General features: G+C 45.5%; 1 protein-coding gene across 2 annotated transcripts in view; it reads left to right on the top strand.

The window, feature by feature from the left end:
* Nucleotides 1-11,103, top strand: part of RABEP1 (rabaptin, RAB GTPase binding effector protein 1) — a 45,107-nt gene extending 34,004 nt beyond the window's left edge. Inside the window, exons 10-18 of one of the 2 annotated variants that reach the window (XM_059486696.1) lie at nucleotides 928-1,032; nucleotides 1,718-1,834; nucleotides 3,028-3,126; nucleotides 4,440-4,580; nucleotides 5,406-5,595; nucleotides 5,898-5,953; nucleotides 6,382-6,480; nucleotides 7,274-7,390; nucleotides 10,303-11,103. In XM_059486696.1, coding sequence (XP_059342679.1) covers nucleotides 928-1,032; nucleotides 1,718-1,834; nucleotides 3,028-3,126; nucleotides 4,440-4,580; nucleotides 5,406-5,595; nucleotides 5,898-5,953; nucleotides 6,382-6,480; nucleotides 7,274-7,390; nucleotides 10,303-10,404 — 1,026 coding nt within the window. In that variant the 3' untranslated portion in view covers nucleotides 10,405-11,103. The remainder of the gene's footprint in view (nucleotides 1-927; nucleotides 1,033-1,717; nucleotides 1,835-3,027; nucleotides 3,127-4,439; nucleotides 4,581-5,405; nucleotides 5,596-5,897; nucleotides 5,954-6,381; nucleotides 6,481-7,273; nucleotides 7,391-10,302) is intronic. The other variant, XM_059486697.1, reaches the window with a different exon arrangement.
* The last annotated feature ends 2,890 nt before the right edge of the window (nucleotides 11,104-13,993 follow it).

The raw sequence follows: 13,993 nt of genomic DNA, 5'->3' as shown, positions 1-13,993 counted from the left end.
GAGGTGAAAAGGTGGGGGGAGATAATAATCCATACTGGGTCAAAAGGGAGACAAGATGGGAATAAAAAAAAATGTAGTGAAGGAGAAAAGGCCAGATGAATGACAGAATGAAGAACTACTGATTTTTTTTTCTCAATTTGTTGAAATTTAACTTAGGAGTCTCTCCAAAACTGTTGTAAAGTTGCTTTGTTTTTGTTGTTTTCCTATTGATTTGCCATATCTGGAGAAATAACAGCATCCTGAGCTCAGAGCTGAGTTAGATCCTTACTCTGAGTGTTCTCTTGGCCTGTTGACATTTTGGTGACACTTCAGCCCTGTCTCAGCATCCAGAACAGAAATGCAGCTTCCCACATGTTCTGGAGGCAAGAGCACACACTGGGGTGTGAATGCCTCTTGCTGTGGGTTGGAAATGGAGCAGCAAACACAAGCACAGATTCAGCTCAAACTTGACCTGCAGTGGAACTTTGATAAAACTTCCATTTATCCCTTTGTCCAAAACCACTGCAGTTCCAGCAGGACAGCAGGTTTACTCTTGCTTTCCCTGCTGCCCTCCCCAACACTTATTTTCTCCTCTCCTGTTCGGTTTCTGTTTGTCAGAAGAACACAGCAGTGACTTGATGAACTCTTTGTGTTTTGGCTTTTTGCGCTAATGGTGGGACCCATGGCAGGAAAAGCTGAAATTCCACAGCTGATTTGAGTTATCCTTCACTTGTAGAGCAACTCAATCCTGCCTTTACATGATTCTGCCACTCTTTTGTCTGCAATGCTTTGTGGCCACACCACACCTGAGTGTGTGGAGAATTCCTGCATTCCCTGGGGACTCTCCTGGCTCAGGGCAGGTGCTGACTCTGTGTCCTGTGTGTGGCATTCCTGCACTCCCTGGGGACTCTCCTGGCTCAGGGCAGGTGCTGACTCTGTGTCCTGCAGGTGCAGAATGCAGGGAACAAGCTGGGCAGGCGCTGTGACATGTGCTCCAATTATGAGAAGCAGTTGCAAGGGATCCAGATCCAGGAGGCTGAGACCAGAGACCAGGTGGGAATTCTCTCATTGCTTTAGCCAGGCTTTTGCAGCTTTTTGAACTACTAAGGGTTCTGTTTTATTCATTGGTTTTAATTGACCAATATCAACATACTGGATAACTTGACATAACTTGATTTGTTATTTATGTGTGGTCAAGTACATTAATTTCTTAGGGATTCACCTTGAAGAACCCTTTATTTGATGCTGTAAGGCCATGCACTAGTGTTCTATAAAAAGTATTATGCCCATGCTGAAGTCAGTATCTTTAATAATTTATATTTTAAAATGCTTGTCATGCATTAAATTCTATTATCTTTGATACTGTAGGATCTGTTAACAGAAAAGGACCTCATCCTAGCAGCATAAAATGACTTTAAAGTCTTGGAGGATATTTGTTTCCTGCCATATACCAAAGAACAATTTTCAGATGGGTGTGGAAGGCATGAGTCACATTGTGCTTTGAAATAAGTGATTGAAGTCATTACATGGCCATGGTCCAGGGCAGTTTGATGTCCCATGTTTCTTTAGAGAGATAATCTCTGCTGGAGCCTGTTTCAACAGCAAAGGAACTTCTGGGTTTCATAGGATTTTTGGATTTTTAAGGGATTTTTTGTTGGTTTGGGGAGTGAAAGGGTTCAGGAAATAAATTCTCCCCAAGAGAATAAAAAAATGAATTGATTTTGTTTTGACAACACAGGTGAAAAAGCTGCAGGTGATGCTGAGGCAAGCTAATGACCAGCTGGAAAAGACAATGAAAGATAAACAGGAGCTGGAGGATTACATGAAACAAAGTGCTGAAGACTCCTCTAATCAGGTACAAGGATTTGATTGAGATCCAGCAATGATGAAATGTTCTTTAAAAGTGTGTAACAAGAACTTGTGGTTTGTTAGATGTGGATGGGCTACTGGCTGTACAGGCAACACAAATGAGAATTTCTAGGGTTAGTTATGCCCCATCTGAGTCTGCCACAGTTTCTAGAAAAATCTATTGTGTCTCTAATATTGTGTTACCCAATTTTGGCCTTAAAATACCATTTCTAATAATGAAATCCATTACAGAGTGGCAGTAGGAGTTTGAGTAATGTTTGAGTTTTGGAGTGACCTGTGTCTGAAATGACCCAAACATGCAAACAGAGCCCTGTGCCCTGGGCACAGCTTTGTTCCTAGAAGAGTGGTTCTGTTCCACCACCTGCTCTTATCAACATTTGACACCAGTTAATGGGCTTGTGCTGAAGAATGCAGTAATGAGGAGCTGAGCAGACACTGAACTCCTTTAAAATAATAGCCCACTGGAAGGATTTTTCAGTCTGAGATGTGTACCTAATTCTTCTGGAACAATGAAACCAAATATAATGAGTGGTAGTCATAGTTAAAAATAAAAAGGAAAAAAAATAAATCATCTTTGACCTATTAAAGCTTACAATAGTAGATACATACTGTGTACCAGACACTGAATTTACTTCACTTGGGCTGGAACTTTGTCTCTTCCATCCTACCCAATATTTTTTCTTACTGAAGAAACAATCACTAGACAAAGTCCAGCTTAGACAACAGAAATATGTTTATATGTTCTTCTGGCTGTACCAGGGTGCTGTAATGATTAATCTTACATGTGTTGTGGAATGACTTGTAAAGTTTTTGAAAGTGCCTACAGAGAAAGGTACAAAACTCAAAAAATGCTGAAAACTTAGAAAAAAGCTCTTCGGTTTCCCTTCAGTGTCTCTGAAGTGGCTTACATGTAAATTTTATTAGAATTAACTGTTGATTCAGAGTTTGGTAAGTAGAATATAAAGATATTGTTGGTGCAGAAAACACAGCATCTGTCCTTGCTGCCTGGAGCTGCTTTCCTGCTTGACTGAGTGAAGAATTAACATAAACTTCAGTGGCTTAGTTTGAAATTTCAAAGTACCTATTAGTAATGATAACAGGCAAGAGAAATTATTTCTTTTTCAGAATCTGTTCCATGCTTTATATCTTACATGTCTGTCTGTGTTTTCTTTCTTTAAGATCTCCTTGCTCATGGCCAAGTGTCAGAAGTCAGAGAATTTCCTCAGTGAGCTGCAGCAGGCATTTCTGCAAGCCAAGAGAAGTGTCCAGGAGCAAATGGTAAGACAGGTTGACTCCAGAGATCATGAGCAGCCCTGTTTGTCTGACCCTGGGAGCTCAGTGTGTCTGGAAGGGGCTTTGTGTGCCCAGCCAGGCTTGAACATCTTCACTTGCAGAGGGCCTGGGCCAGTGAGCTCTGATGGCAGTGCTGGGGCTGGATCAGTTTGTGTCACTCTGTGCTGCTGTCTGTGTTCCTGCACATTCAGGAGCAGGCACATCACTGCCCAGTTCTTTCCCCATTATTTATTGTCTAATTCCATGTCTCTGCTATCTCAACTTCACCTCAAATCTGAAGACAGAAGATTTTCTCAAGACTCTTTTTTAGGATTCATCACAAGCACCATCATTAGTGAATATTTTCTCAGGTTTAAAGATGAATGATCAGTGTTGTTGCAGGTCAGACTTAAAATAGCAGCCCTAACACCCAGGGAGAGATATGTATGGAAGCTTAATTTTTTAAAACTATTTTTGGGCATCTTGTTGGAATTAAGCCAGAGAATTGAAGAGGACCTCATGGTTTAGAGCTAAGTTTGGCTTCCTTAGAACAATTCATTCCTTTCTATAACAGAATCAAGTTTCTTCTTTTTTCCTCCCTGGCACAGCATTTGTGGGGGGCTGAGAGAATTCATCCTCATGAACCCCAGTATTGCATTTTTGGGGTCAGGGATTGTGTGCAGCACATCAGGGCATTGCTGGCAGAGATGCTCTGCATGAGAACATGTCTGGTGGATGTGCAGGAGATTCAGAATGTGTTGATCTGAGTCTGCTTCTCCTGCTATTGCTCAAGTCCCTGGTTCCACATTTCCATTCCTCTTGGAAAACTCCTCTGGATTATTTTTTTTTCTTTTGTAATGCAAGCAAAGCCATGTCCTCTTCATCCCTTTCCTTTCCATGGGATCAGCTGTTCTGGTGCTCTCCTGGGAGGACAGTGGGAGGCAGACACCCACCATGGAAAGTTTCAGGGTGAATATTTCAGGTTTTTGGATAACTTGCTCCTGAAAGCACCTGTGGTTCCCCACCCTCCTTCCCCTCCATGAGCTCAGCCTGCTAATGGATAAACACAGGGGGAAAGTGAGACACTGAACAAAGCTGGATTTTATTTATCACTGCCTTCCTTCTCTTTGCCTGGACCCCTAAAGTTGGCCTTGCCAGGCAAGAGGGAGCTGCTGGTGTTGATCCACAGCATCATTTTGTTTCCCTTCTTTACAAAGAATATCAATTCACCAGACTGCTGAAAGTAGGGGTAGTAAATGGGGCAGAAGAGATCTAAGCATGATCCTGAGTGTGAATTTCTGCTTTTCTTTGCATTGTAGGCTGTCCTGACCCAGTCAAGGGAACAGGTTTCAGAAGAGTTGGTGAGACTGCAAAAAGATAATGAAAGTCTTCAAGGAAAACACAGCTTGCATGTGTCCTTACAGCAGGCTGAAGATTTCATTCTACCAGAGGCAACAGAGGTAAAACATTTTTAAATCATTAACACAAACAGTGCTTGTGAGTTGATCTCATTGGAGTATTATTCTTTATCAAAAAGCTGTCTCAAACAGCACAAAGAACAGGAATTGGGGTTTTAACCCTGGGAGTCTGTGATGGACAAAGCCAGCCAGTGGTCCCTCTGTGCCATGGCTGCTTCAGGGTGTGGATGAATTGTAAAACCAATTACTGTGGCCTGACAGCTGCTCTGTGGTCTGTGGAGTGTGGGTTTGGCCCAGTTCAGCCAGTTCAAGCTGCATTTTCTAACTGGGCACACAAGTGTTCAGTCAGCAGAGCCCCACTGTATTGATTCAGTAACTCAGGTGAAGCCAGTCACTTCTGTCCAGTTAAAACCAGTGATAATCCAAAACCTTGAATAATGATAAGCCTTATCATCCCTTTCATGGCCACTCCTTTCCTTTCAGCCTAAAAGATTTGGTGGTGCTGAAGGACAGGGGGAGCATCATAAACCCATGGGGATGTTTGCCATGTTTCCATTTCCTGTGGCCATGCTGACTGTGGCTGTAATTCCTTACTGAGAGCAGGAGGGGATGTCAGGACAGACCCTGGGGCAGCAGGGCTTTGTCTGGGGTGTCAGGACAGACCCTGGGGCAGCAGGGCTTTGTCTGGGGTGTCAGGACAAACCCTGGGGCAGCAGGGCTTTGTCTGGGGTGTCAGGACAAACCCTGGGGCAGCAGGGCTTTGTCTGGGGTGTCAGGACAGACCCTGGGGCAGCAGGGCTTTGTCCTTGTGCTGACAGCCCAGAGCTGGGTGATGCCAAATGCTCATCTCTGCTAATCCTGATGCAGGAGCTGCGGGAGCTGATCCTCAAGTACAGGCAGGACATCATCAGTGTGAGGACAGCAGCAGATCACCTCGAGGAGAAGCTGAAGGCAGAGATCCTCTTCTTGAAGGAGCAGATCCAAGCTGAACAATATTTGAAAGAAAATATAGAAGAAACTCTACAGCTGGAAATAGAGAATTGCAAAGAGGAAATAGGTGAGCAGGGGTGAAATGGTCTCAGAATAAGAATAATAGGGAATTATTAAGGTGCACAAAGACTTGATTTTGTAGTAAAATTGTCTGAATGCTGTGACCTGAATTCTAAATACTGTGCACTTTTGAAAGCAGAGACACCAAAGCTGTGCAGCTGAAAACAAAAGTACAATTATTTGTTTGCTTTTGAGGTACCTTTGATGTAACATGAGCTTAATTCTCCTTTAAATATTAACAGAAGTAAACAGGGTATGAACAATTTCCTGTGTTTCTTGCATTTAAGTTTTAATATTCTTGTTTTTCAGCTTCCATTTCCAGTTTAAAAGCTGAATTGGAAAGAATAAAAGCAGAAAAGGAACAGGTAAGAAGCGCTTTCGCTGTGGGATTTTTGGGTTTGGTGGAGTGGGGTTTTTTAGTAAAGCGTTTTTTTATTTTTCCTGTATTGGTGCCAGTGTAGGAGTAGGACACATTCATAGTTCTGTTCCTTAAAAGGTGTTTGATCTGTTTTATTAATCTGTAATCTAAATACTGGATTAAGTAATTCCTATTACTAGACTACCTAACTGACCTAAATGTCAAATTTGGATATTTCTCTCCAGCTCCAAAAGTAAATAAATGGAGAGAGACTGGTGTTATTCAGATATTTTCTCTGCCCCTAGAAGAGATTAGTTAGGTGTGTTTCTGAGTCCCTTAAGTACTGAAAGATACTTAGACTTCCTTATGGAGGGACTGTGGGAGATGGAAATGTTATGAAGTTTAGTTAATTTTTTTTGTATTATTATTATACAGTTGGAAAGTTCTTCACAGGAAAACCTGCAGCAGCTGGAGAGTCTGCAGGAGGCAAAGAGTGCTCTAGAAGAACAGCTGAAGAAGGAGACTGCAGCAAAGGTAGCTATGATGTCTGGATGTGAAGTGTATCTGCATCTTTTGTGATGAGCAGCTGTGTCAGAGAATGTGGCACTACCTAAGAATGAAAAAAAGAAGCTTTTGAATGTTGGTAAGAAACTGGCAGGACAAAAATGTCCTCTGGATGTGGTTAAATCCTCACCTCTGTTTTCACTGGGATTTGTGAAGTGGTGGCTCTGAATTGCTGCTGACCTGACCATCCCAGGGGAAGGCTCAGGAACATTCCTGCCTGTGCAGTGTCCTGATTACCAAACCTTGGCTTGGATGCTTTGATGCTTTTGAAGAAATGTTTGGGGTTTTTTGTAGTTGCTGTAGGAAGAGTCTCTACTTCAGCACTCAGATGGAATAATTGTGATCTGAGCTCTCATTCTCTGCCCTCTCTTGTTGTGGTTTTGGTTTTTTATGCCCTTTCCCCCAACACTTCTCTGACTAAAGCTCAGGACAGCAAGACAGTTACATTTCCAGCAGCAAATTACTGCCCTTATCGTGAACTTACTGCACTAAAACTCAGAACTCTGCCTTTGTATTTTGAGATCCCTGCTCATGGTGCTGTTAAGGGATTTTGGGCTTTTTCATACCTTAACCAGTCTATTGGCACCTATTAATGGGTATTACCCCCTGATTTTGCACTTTGGAAAACTGAGGTGGGGAAAGACTGGTTTGGTTTGTTGCCCTGTGAATGCTGTGCTGCTTTCCTCTGGTATCACACTTTAATCACTTTATACAAGCTGCTGATTTTTATTCAGTTCAAGCATAAGAATTTTTTCCTCCCCAGGCCAACCTTGAGCAGCTGGTGTTTGAAGAGAAGAACAAAGCCCAGAGGTTGCAGACTGAGTTGGATGTCAGTGAGCAAGTGCAGAGAGACTTTGTAAAGCTTTCCCAGACACTTCAGGTAAGAGAGTCCAATCAATGTGTAAGGGCTAATTTAGTTTCATTATTTCTCCAGAGCTGAGCAAAATAAGAAATAGCAGTTGTAAATTTTATGTTGGTATTTATGATCTATTTTAGAATTTGTTAGTGTAATAAACTGCTCAGGTATTCCCACTATGATATTATTACTAAAACTATTGGGATTCCATCCTGATTACATGGTTCTAGCTAATTTCCAGTTATTGTACTAAAAGAAACTGCAGGGCCAGAGATGATGGCTCTTCCAGACCTGTGTTTTTCCTTGTCCACCTCCTGATGCTTCCAATGTGATATTTTCATAGCAAATCATTCAGATGCAAATATTTGAGGACAAAGTAAGGAGCTGGTACTGCTTGATCTAAATATATGAAGTGATTCTTAGTGTCACAGTTACTGCTTTCTGTTAATACATTCTAAAAGTCTTGTCCTTGCAATTGTTGTTATCCTTGTATTTCCTCCACCAAGTGAACCTGTGGTTAATGTAAGGGGAGGAGTTTAGTCAGGGGTGTCCCTGAGGCTGACCCAGGTTTGCCAGGCTGTTCTGCTGCAGTTTGTGTGCAGAGGAGCTCTCAGTGCCCTGGGGAAGCCAGGCTGGACTGGGCTCACCCTCAGGGTCTGTGTTCCCAGAGTCTGTGCCCCCTTTATGTTCCAGCTTTGCTCACAGAGGAGGTGCTGAATTTCAGCCCCATCTCCTTGCAGTCCTTTGCCAGGCCCTCAGTGACATCCAGCAGAATTCAAACTGCACATTTTGAGTCAGGCATTCAGGTTTATTTGGAAAATTAACACCAGAATGTGGCAGATTTGTTTACTAGGCACAGTTTAGCTGGATGGACAATAGAGATCTGTTCTCTCTGGCTCTGTGTCTGGAGGAGTTGGGAGGACAAAGGAGACTATTGAGTTGTCCTGCTTAGGGAAATTGCTTCTTGTTTGTCCTCATCCTCAGTTTTTGGGTGCAGGCACTGTTTTATGCAGTTCTTAGAGCAAACAGCCACCACTTTGAAGATGTGTAGTGGGCTCTTCCACAGCTTGCAGGTAGTTTAGTAAACCTTGAGCTCAGTTAGAACTGTAGCTCTGTGTTTTGTGTTTTCTTTCTGCCCTAAGCAGAAAGTTTGTAACTTGTGCCATGTGCACTGTACAGTGTGAGATGACCATCAGAGGAGGATTGTGGTTTCTTGGCAGGGTTATTCCCTTCTCTGGCCTTGTCAGTGAGAGCCTGGGCAGGTACCCCTTGTGTGAGGGGTCCACTGGCCAAATTAGTTATCAGCAATTCAGAGGAAGGTTTAAAAAGCAATTAAATGCTAGTTGGGGATTTATAACTGAAACTCAGATCCTATTGCAAGGATGGTGGAAGTTTGAGTGTGAGAAAGAAATCAATTGTGCTCTCTGCATTGGTTCCAGCACAGTTCTGCTGGGCCCTTTTTCAGCAGACAGGAAACAGCTTAAAGTGGATTATCAGCAGAGTAAGGAGTGAGCCTGGAAATGGGATGTTTGCTCCAAGAGCATTTTGGCTGTGACCTTGAGAGCCTCTGAGGCACGTGTGGGGCTGCTCCTGGGAAGGTTCACTTTGCACATCTCCAGTTTTCCAGTACAGTGTCAGTGACTGTACATGAGACAAAACACAGAGTGCTGGTGATTGCCTGGAACCCCCAGAAAGTGGGGGATTGTTGTAAAATCACAACTGCTTCATGTCTTCTTCCTATTCTTAGGCCCAAATTAAAATTGTACTGCTTCACACCTTGCATTTCTTCAGCCCCTGGTAATGTTAGATCCCTTGGGGGCTCCATTTTGGCCTAGGTCTGGGCTCTTCCCCCTTTGGGCCTGGGTGTGAGCTGTTCCCCCTTTAGGCTTGGGTGTGAGCTCTTCCTTTAGGCCTGGCTCTGGACTTTTCCCCCTTTAGGCCTGGCTCTGAGCCCCTTTAGGCCTGGCTCTGGGCTTTTCCCCTTGCTCTGAGCTCTTCCCCCTTTGGGTCTGGGTGTGAGCTCTGGGCTCTTCTTCCCTTTAGGCCTGGCTCTGAGCTTTCCCCCCTTTGGGCCTGGCTCTGCTCCCTTCCCCCTTTAGGCCTGGCCCTGAGCTTTTCCCCCTTTGGGCCTGGGTGTGAACTCTTCCTCCCTTTGGGCTTGGCTCTGAGCTCTTCCCCCCTTTTAGGCCTGGGTGTGAGCTCTTCCTTTAGGCCTGGCTCTGAGGTTTTCCCCCTTTGGGCCTGGCTCTGAGCTCTTCCACCTTTGGGTTTAGGTGTGAGCTCTTCCCCCTTTGGGCCTGGATATGAGCTCTGAGCTCTTCTCCATTTAGGCCTGGCTCTGGGCTCTTCCTTTGGGCCTGGCCCTGGGATTTTCCCCTTTTAGGCCTGGCTCTGAGCCCCTTTAGGCCTGGCCCTGAGCTCTTCCCCCCTTTGGGCCTGGGTGTGAGCTTAGGGCTCTTCCCCCTTTGAACCTGGCTCTGCTTTCTTCTCCACTTTGTGCCTGGCTCTGAGCCCCTTTGTGCCTGGTTCTGCCCCTTTGTGCCTGGTTCTGAGCCCCTTTGTGCCTGGTTCTGAGCCCCTTTAGGCCTGGCTCTGAGCCCCTTTAGCCCTGGCTCTGAGCCCCTTTGTGCCTGGCTCTGAGCCCCTTTGTGCCTGGTTCTGAGCCCCTTTGTGCCTGGTTCTGAGCCCCTTTAGGCCTGGCTCTGAGCCCCTTTAGGCCTGGCTCTGAGCCCCTTTGTGCCTGGCTCTGAGCCCCTTTGTGCCTGGTTCTGAGCCCCTTTGTGCCTGGCTCTGCCCCTTTGTGCCTGGTTCTGAGCCCCTTTAGCCCTGGCTCTGCCCCTTTAGCCCTGGCTCTGCCCCTTTAGCCCTGGCTCTGCCCCTTTGTGCCTGGCTCTGGCTCTGCCCCTGCTGACTGCATTCCCGTGTTGCTCCTGCAGGTGCAGCTGGAGAGGATCCGGCAGGCAGATTCCCTGGAGAGGATCCGTGCAATCCTGAACGACACAAAACTGACGGACATTAATCAGCTCCCTGAAACATGACAGACACCCTGCTGGGCTCCAAGGCTGTGGCTGAGGTTTTTAACTCATCTTTATAGCAACATTAATTATTATTTAACTCTAACCGAGAGAGCAGAAGACAACAGAGGGGAGCAATGACTTAAGTTTTGTTTCTAGAGGGGAAAAAGGTTTCGTACTGGGCAGGAAGAGAGCACAAGGGTGACTTGTAGTGTAGGAAGGAGAATTTCTAATGGAAACACTAATGAGTGCAGTGTTTCATGTTCCACTGAGTGGGATCAGTCCTTACATTCTGAAAAACTTCCCTCTTTCAGCCGACTTCGTAACCTAATCTAGAGTTTTGGAACATAAACCCCTGTCTTTCCCTCTGTTCTTTCCCCCACTACTGTGATCAAAGTAGCTGCTGGAAACTATTGTCCCTCCAAAACGTTGAAGAGCAAAGTGGTTGAAGTTTTTCTGTTTGAATAGTCAGTAACAGTATTCAGCTAGCAGAGAGAATGAGGTGTAGAGTATGCTGTATGAATATTTTATATTAAAATATGACTTTATTAGCAGGACACTGGATATTGATCTTATTTCATAACTCAGTACTTTTTTTTTAAAAAACCATTGGCTCTGTGAAGAATCTGAATGCTGCTGAAATGTGGATATGAGTGAGCTGTGTATCTCCTGAACAGATAAATGCTAATCCAAAAGAAAAAGAACACTGTACTGAGAATTTAACTCCTTGCCATTTTTCTGTTGAATTCAGATACAGAAAGAAAAGCACAAGAAATGCACTGTTTTGTAATCTCTTTTCACAAATGTAATTTAGAATATGGAGCTACAACCGGTTGTTTCTCATCTCCTAAAGCTGAGCAGTGCCTAGAATCCCTTCTGTGTGGGAAAAAAAAACAACAAACAAAACAAACCAAAAACCAAGCAAACAAAAAACCCGAACAGAAAAAAGCTGGTAAGAGTCATGTGCATGTCTGAGCATTGGCCTGAGGTGGGGCAGGTGTGCTCTGCTCTGGGGCTGGCACAAGGTGTGAGGGCAGGAGCTCTCTGGGATGGTGTCCAGGGCAGTGCCAGCACCCAGGGAAGCACTGCCAGACCCTCCTGGGCAGGCCACAGAGCTGCAGGAGCTGCAGGATTGTGCTGCTGGAGGGGCAGTGCAGCTCTGTGCTGTCCTGCACTGCTCAGGGGTGGCTCCTGTGCTGTCCCCTGCTTCTGCTCCCAGACTGTTCAATTGCACTCAGTAATGTGGCAGCAGAGGCAGGAAATTCTTGTGATCGCTCACTTGCCAGGTTTGGGTTTCTTGTTCTATAAATGTCCAGAGGTAACATGAGCACTCCTCCTCCTCCTGCTCCTCCTGCACTGCTGGAGTTCCATGCATGCAGCTGGACACATTCCTGAGCTGTTGCAGGTGTCGGTGATCCTGGTGGTACAAACCCAATTCTTGAACTTTGCAACTCAGTTAAAAGGAGGCTGAAGGAGCAGATCCTGCTATCCAAAACTTCTTAGTTTTTCCTCCATTCCTTGATGTTTTTTCTTCGTATACTTGGCCAGAGATCTGCTTTTCTTCATCACCTTCAAAAGTGACAGAAACTGCTCCAAACTGCAATGCACATGACTATGTATTTTAAGTGCTTAGATCCTATTTTTAGCAGTGTATATCCTGCTACTGACATCAAGTCAGAACCAGTGGTTTTGAAGAGGAATGCCTTAAAAACAGCCAAAAAAGCATCATACAAGCTCAATTCCTTGCCACTCATTACAAGAATTAAAGCATTTTATTCACCCTAGCAATTAATTCCCTTCATAATCCTGACACCCAAAAGCAATTTTCCCACCTTAGTAATGACTAACAGATGGCAGAGCTGTCATGTCTAAAGGTGACACTTACTGTCACCTAAAGGTGATGTTGAAGTGTGGCTTGAGTCTTATTTGGCAGTTACCAGATTAGGGGTTTTTTACTCTTCCTCACTATTTGCTGAGCTGTGGGTGACAGCAGCCAGGTCCTGATGCAGAAATCCAGGACCAGATATTTTCATTCAGTTTCCAATGGCTGGGTAGACTTTAGAGACAAAACTACAGGCCTTTAGCAGGAGCTGCAGAACAGAAAGGAAAGCTTTTTTCTCTGTTCCCACCCTCCCTTGCCAAACTGTGTAACAGGTTACAGGGTTAGTTACTGTAACTGGGGCCTCACCTGTGCAGGAGGTGTAAGGAAGCCTCTTGTATGGCAAAACTACACCACATCCTGCACCCTCTTCAGCAAGCTGAGCTCTTTAGGAACTGCACCTTGAAGTCTTTCACAGTAAAATATTTTTGGTTGTGTTTCTGGATGGTCCCAGTGTGAGAGAGCAGGGGGAGGAGCTGTTCTGGCCTTCCAGCATCCCTTGCTGGTCCTGTGTCTGACCTGTTCTGAGCAGCCCCGGCTTGCTGGCTCAGAGCCTTGCAGGTGCTGCAGGGCTGGGGGCTTTTCCTTGCTGTGTTTTTGTGGCTCGTGGGCACAGCTTTCCCAGGTGTGGTGGTGTCAGGGTGAGCTCAGGGCTGCAGCCTGGCAGGAAGGAGATGAGTGGGGCAAGTGCTTTGGGCTCCTTGGTAGCCCCAGGGCTGTGGGGCTGCTCCCAAAGGCAGACCTGCAGCCCTGGGGTGTGCACTGTGTGCTTTTCCTTGTTGGTGAACTGCAAAAGTCCCTGGAGGAACTTCCTTTGGTGTGGAGAGGAGGGCAGGCAGCTCTTGCATGGTTTTTCCTTTTCACCTCCCTGTTCCATCACACAGCCCAACACCTGTGCTCCTGTCCCAGTACCAGCTGTGACCATTTTAGTGTTGGAACACGAGTCACCCTTTTCACCAACTGCTGTAATGTCAGACTTTTAAACAATTCAGTTGGAAATTGGAACCCTGGCTGTTCACAGAAGGGGTGGGAAATGTGCTCCCTGCAAACTGCTGTCCCTCCTGGGGGAAGGACAGCAAAGCTTCAGCAGCAGCAACTGAGCTTCTGCTGAACTCAGACTCAAAGGGGCCTTTAAAAGCAAAACAAGACAGTGTGTGCCAAATTTGCAGAGCAAATTTAAAAGACTGTAAATGTAGGAAAAGCTCTTGGTGTAGATACTCACTGGATGATGGATTCTGGTGTTGCTGCTCGTGAACACGAGAAAACAAATGCTCTTCCTTCCAGTTCTGGGTGCTGTGGAGCGTGGCTGGGGCAGGGTGGGTTCTCCTGGCTCGGGCAGTGTCACTGCTCAGCTGTGCCAGGGGCTGAGCTGTTGGTGGAGGCTGTAGCAGGGCCCAGGTGGAGTTCTGGAGTTCTGTCTGCATTCCTGTACCTGTATAGTCTTAACCTGTACAAAGTGTTCTTGCAGCATGTCTGGTACCCCCCAGCAGTGCCCCCCTGTTTTAGCAGTGCAGTAACTCCTGTCCCCCCTGAGCTTCACTGTGGCACCTTTTCCAAGGGCAGGGGGGAGGGACAACAATTCCTTATTGTCCACTAGAGTCTGTCTACAGCAGAGACTGAATTGGCCTTGTAATGGCAAGGACTGCAGAGCCATCTTTGCAAAAGGCAAACAGTGTTTGGAAGTCAATCCTGCATTCCAGTGAGCCAAGCCATTGGTGTCCTGTGCAATCGTGG

Source organism: Ammospiza nelsoni, chromosome 21 (assembly GCF_027579445.1).
Source record: "Ammospiza nelsoni isolate bAmmNel1 chromosome 21, bAmmNel1.pri, whole genome shotgun sequence".
NCBI lineage: Eukaryota > Metazoa > Chordata > Aves > Passeriformes > Passerellidae > Ammospiza > Ammospiza nelsoni.
Note: the sequence above shows the minus strand (reverse complement) of the source record. Positions and strands in the feature narration are given on the sequence as shown.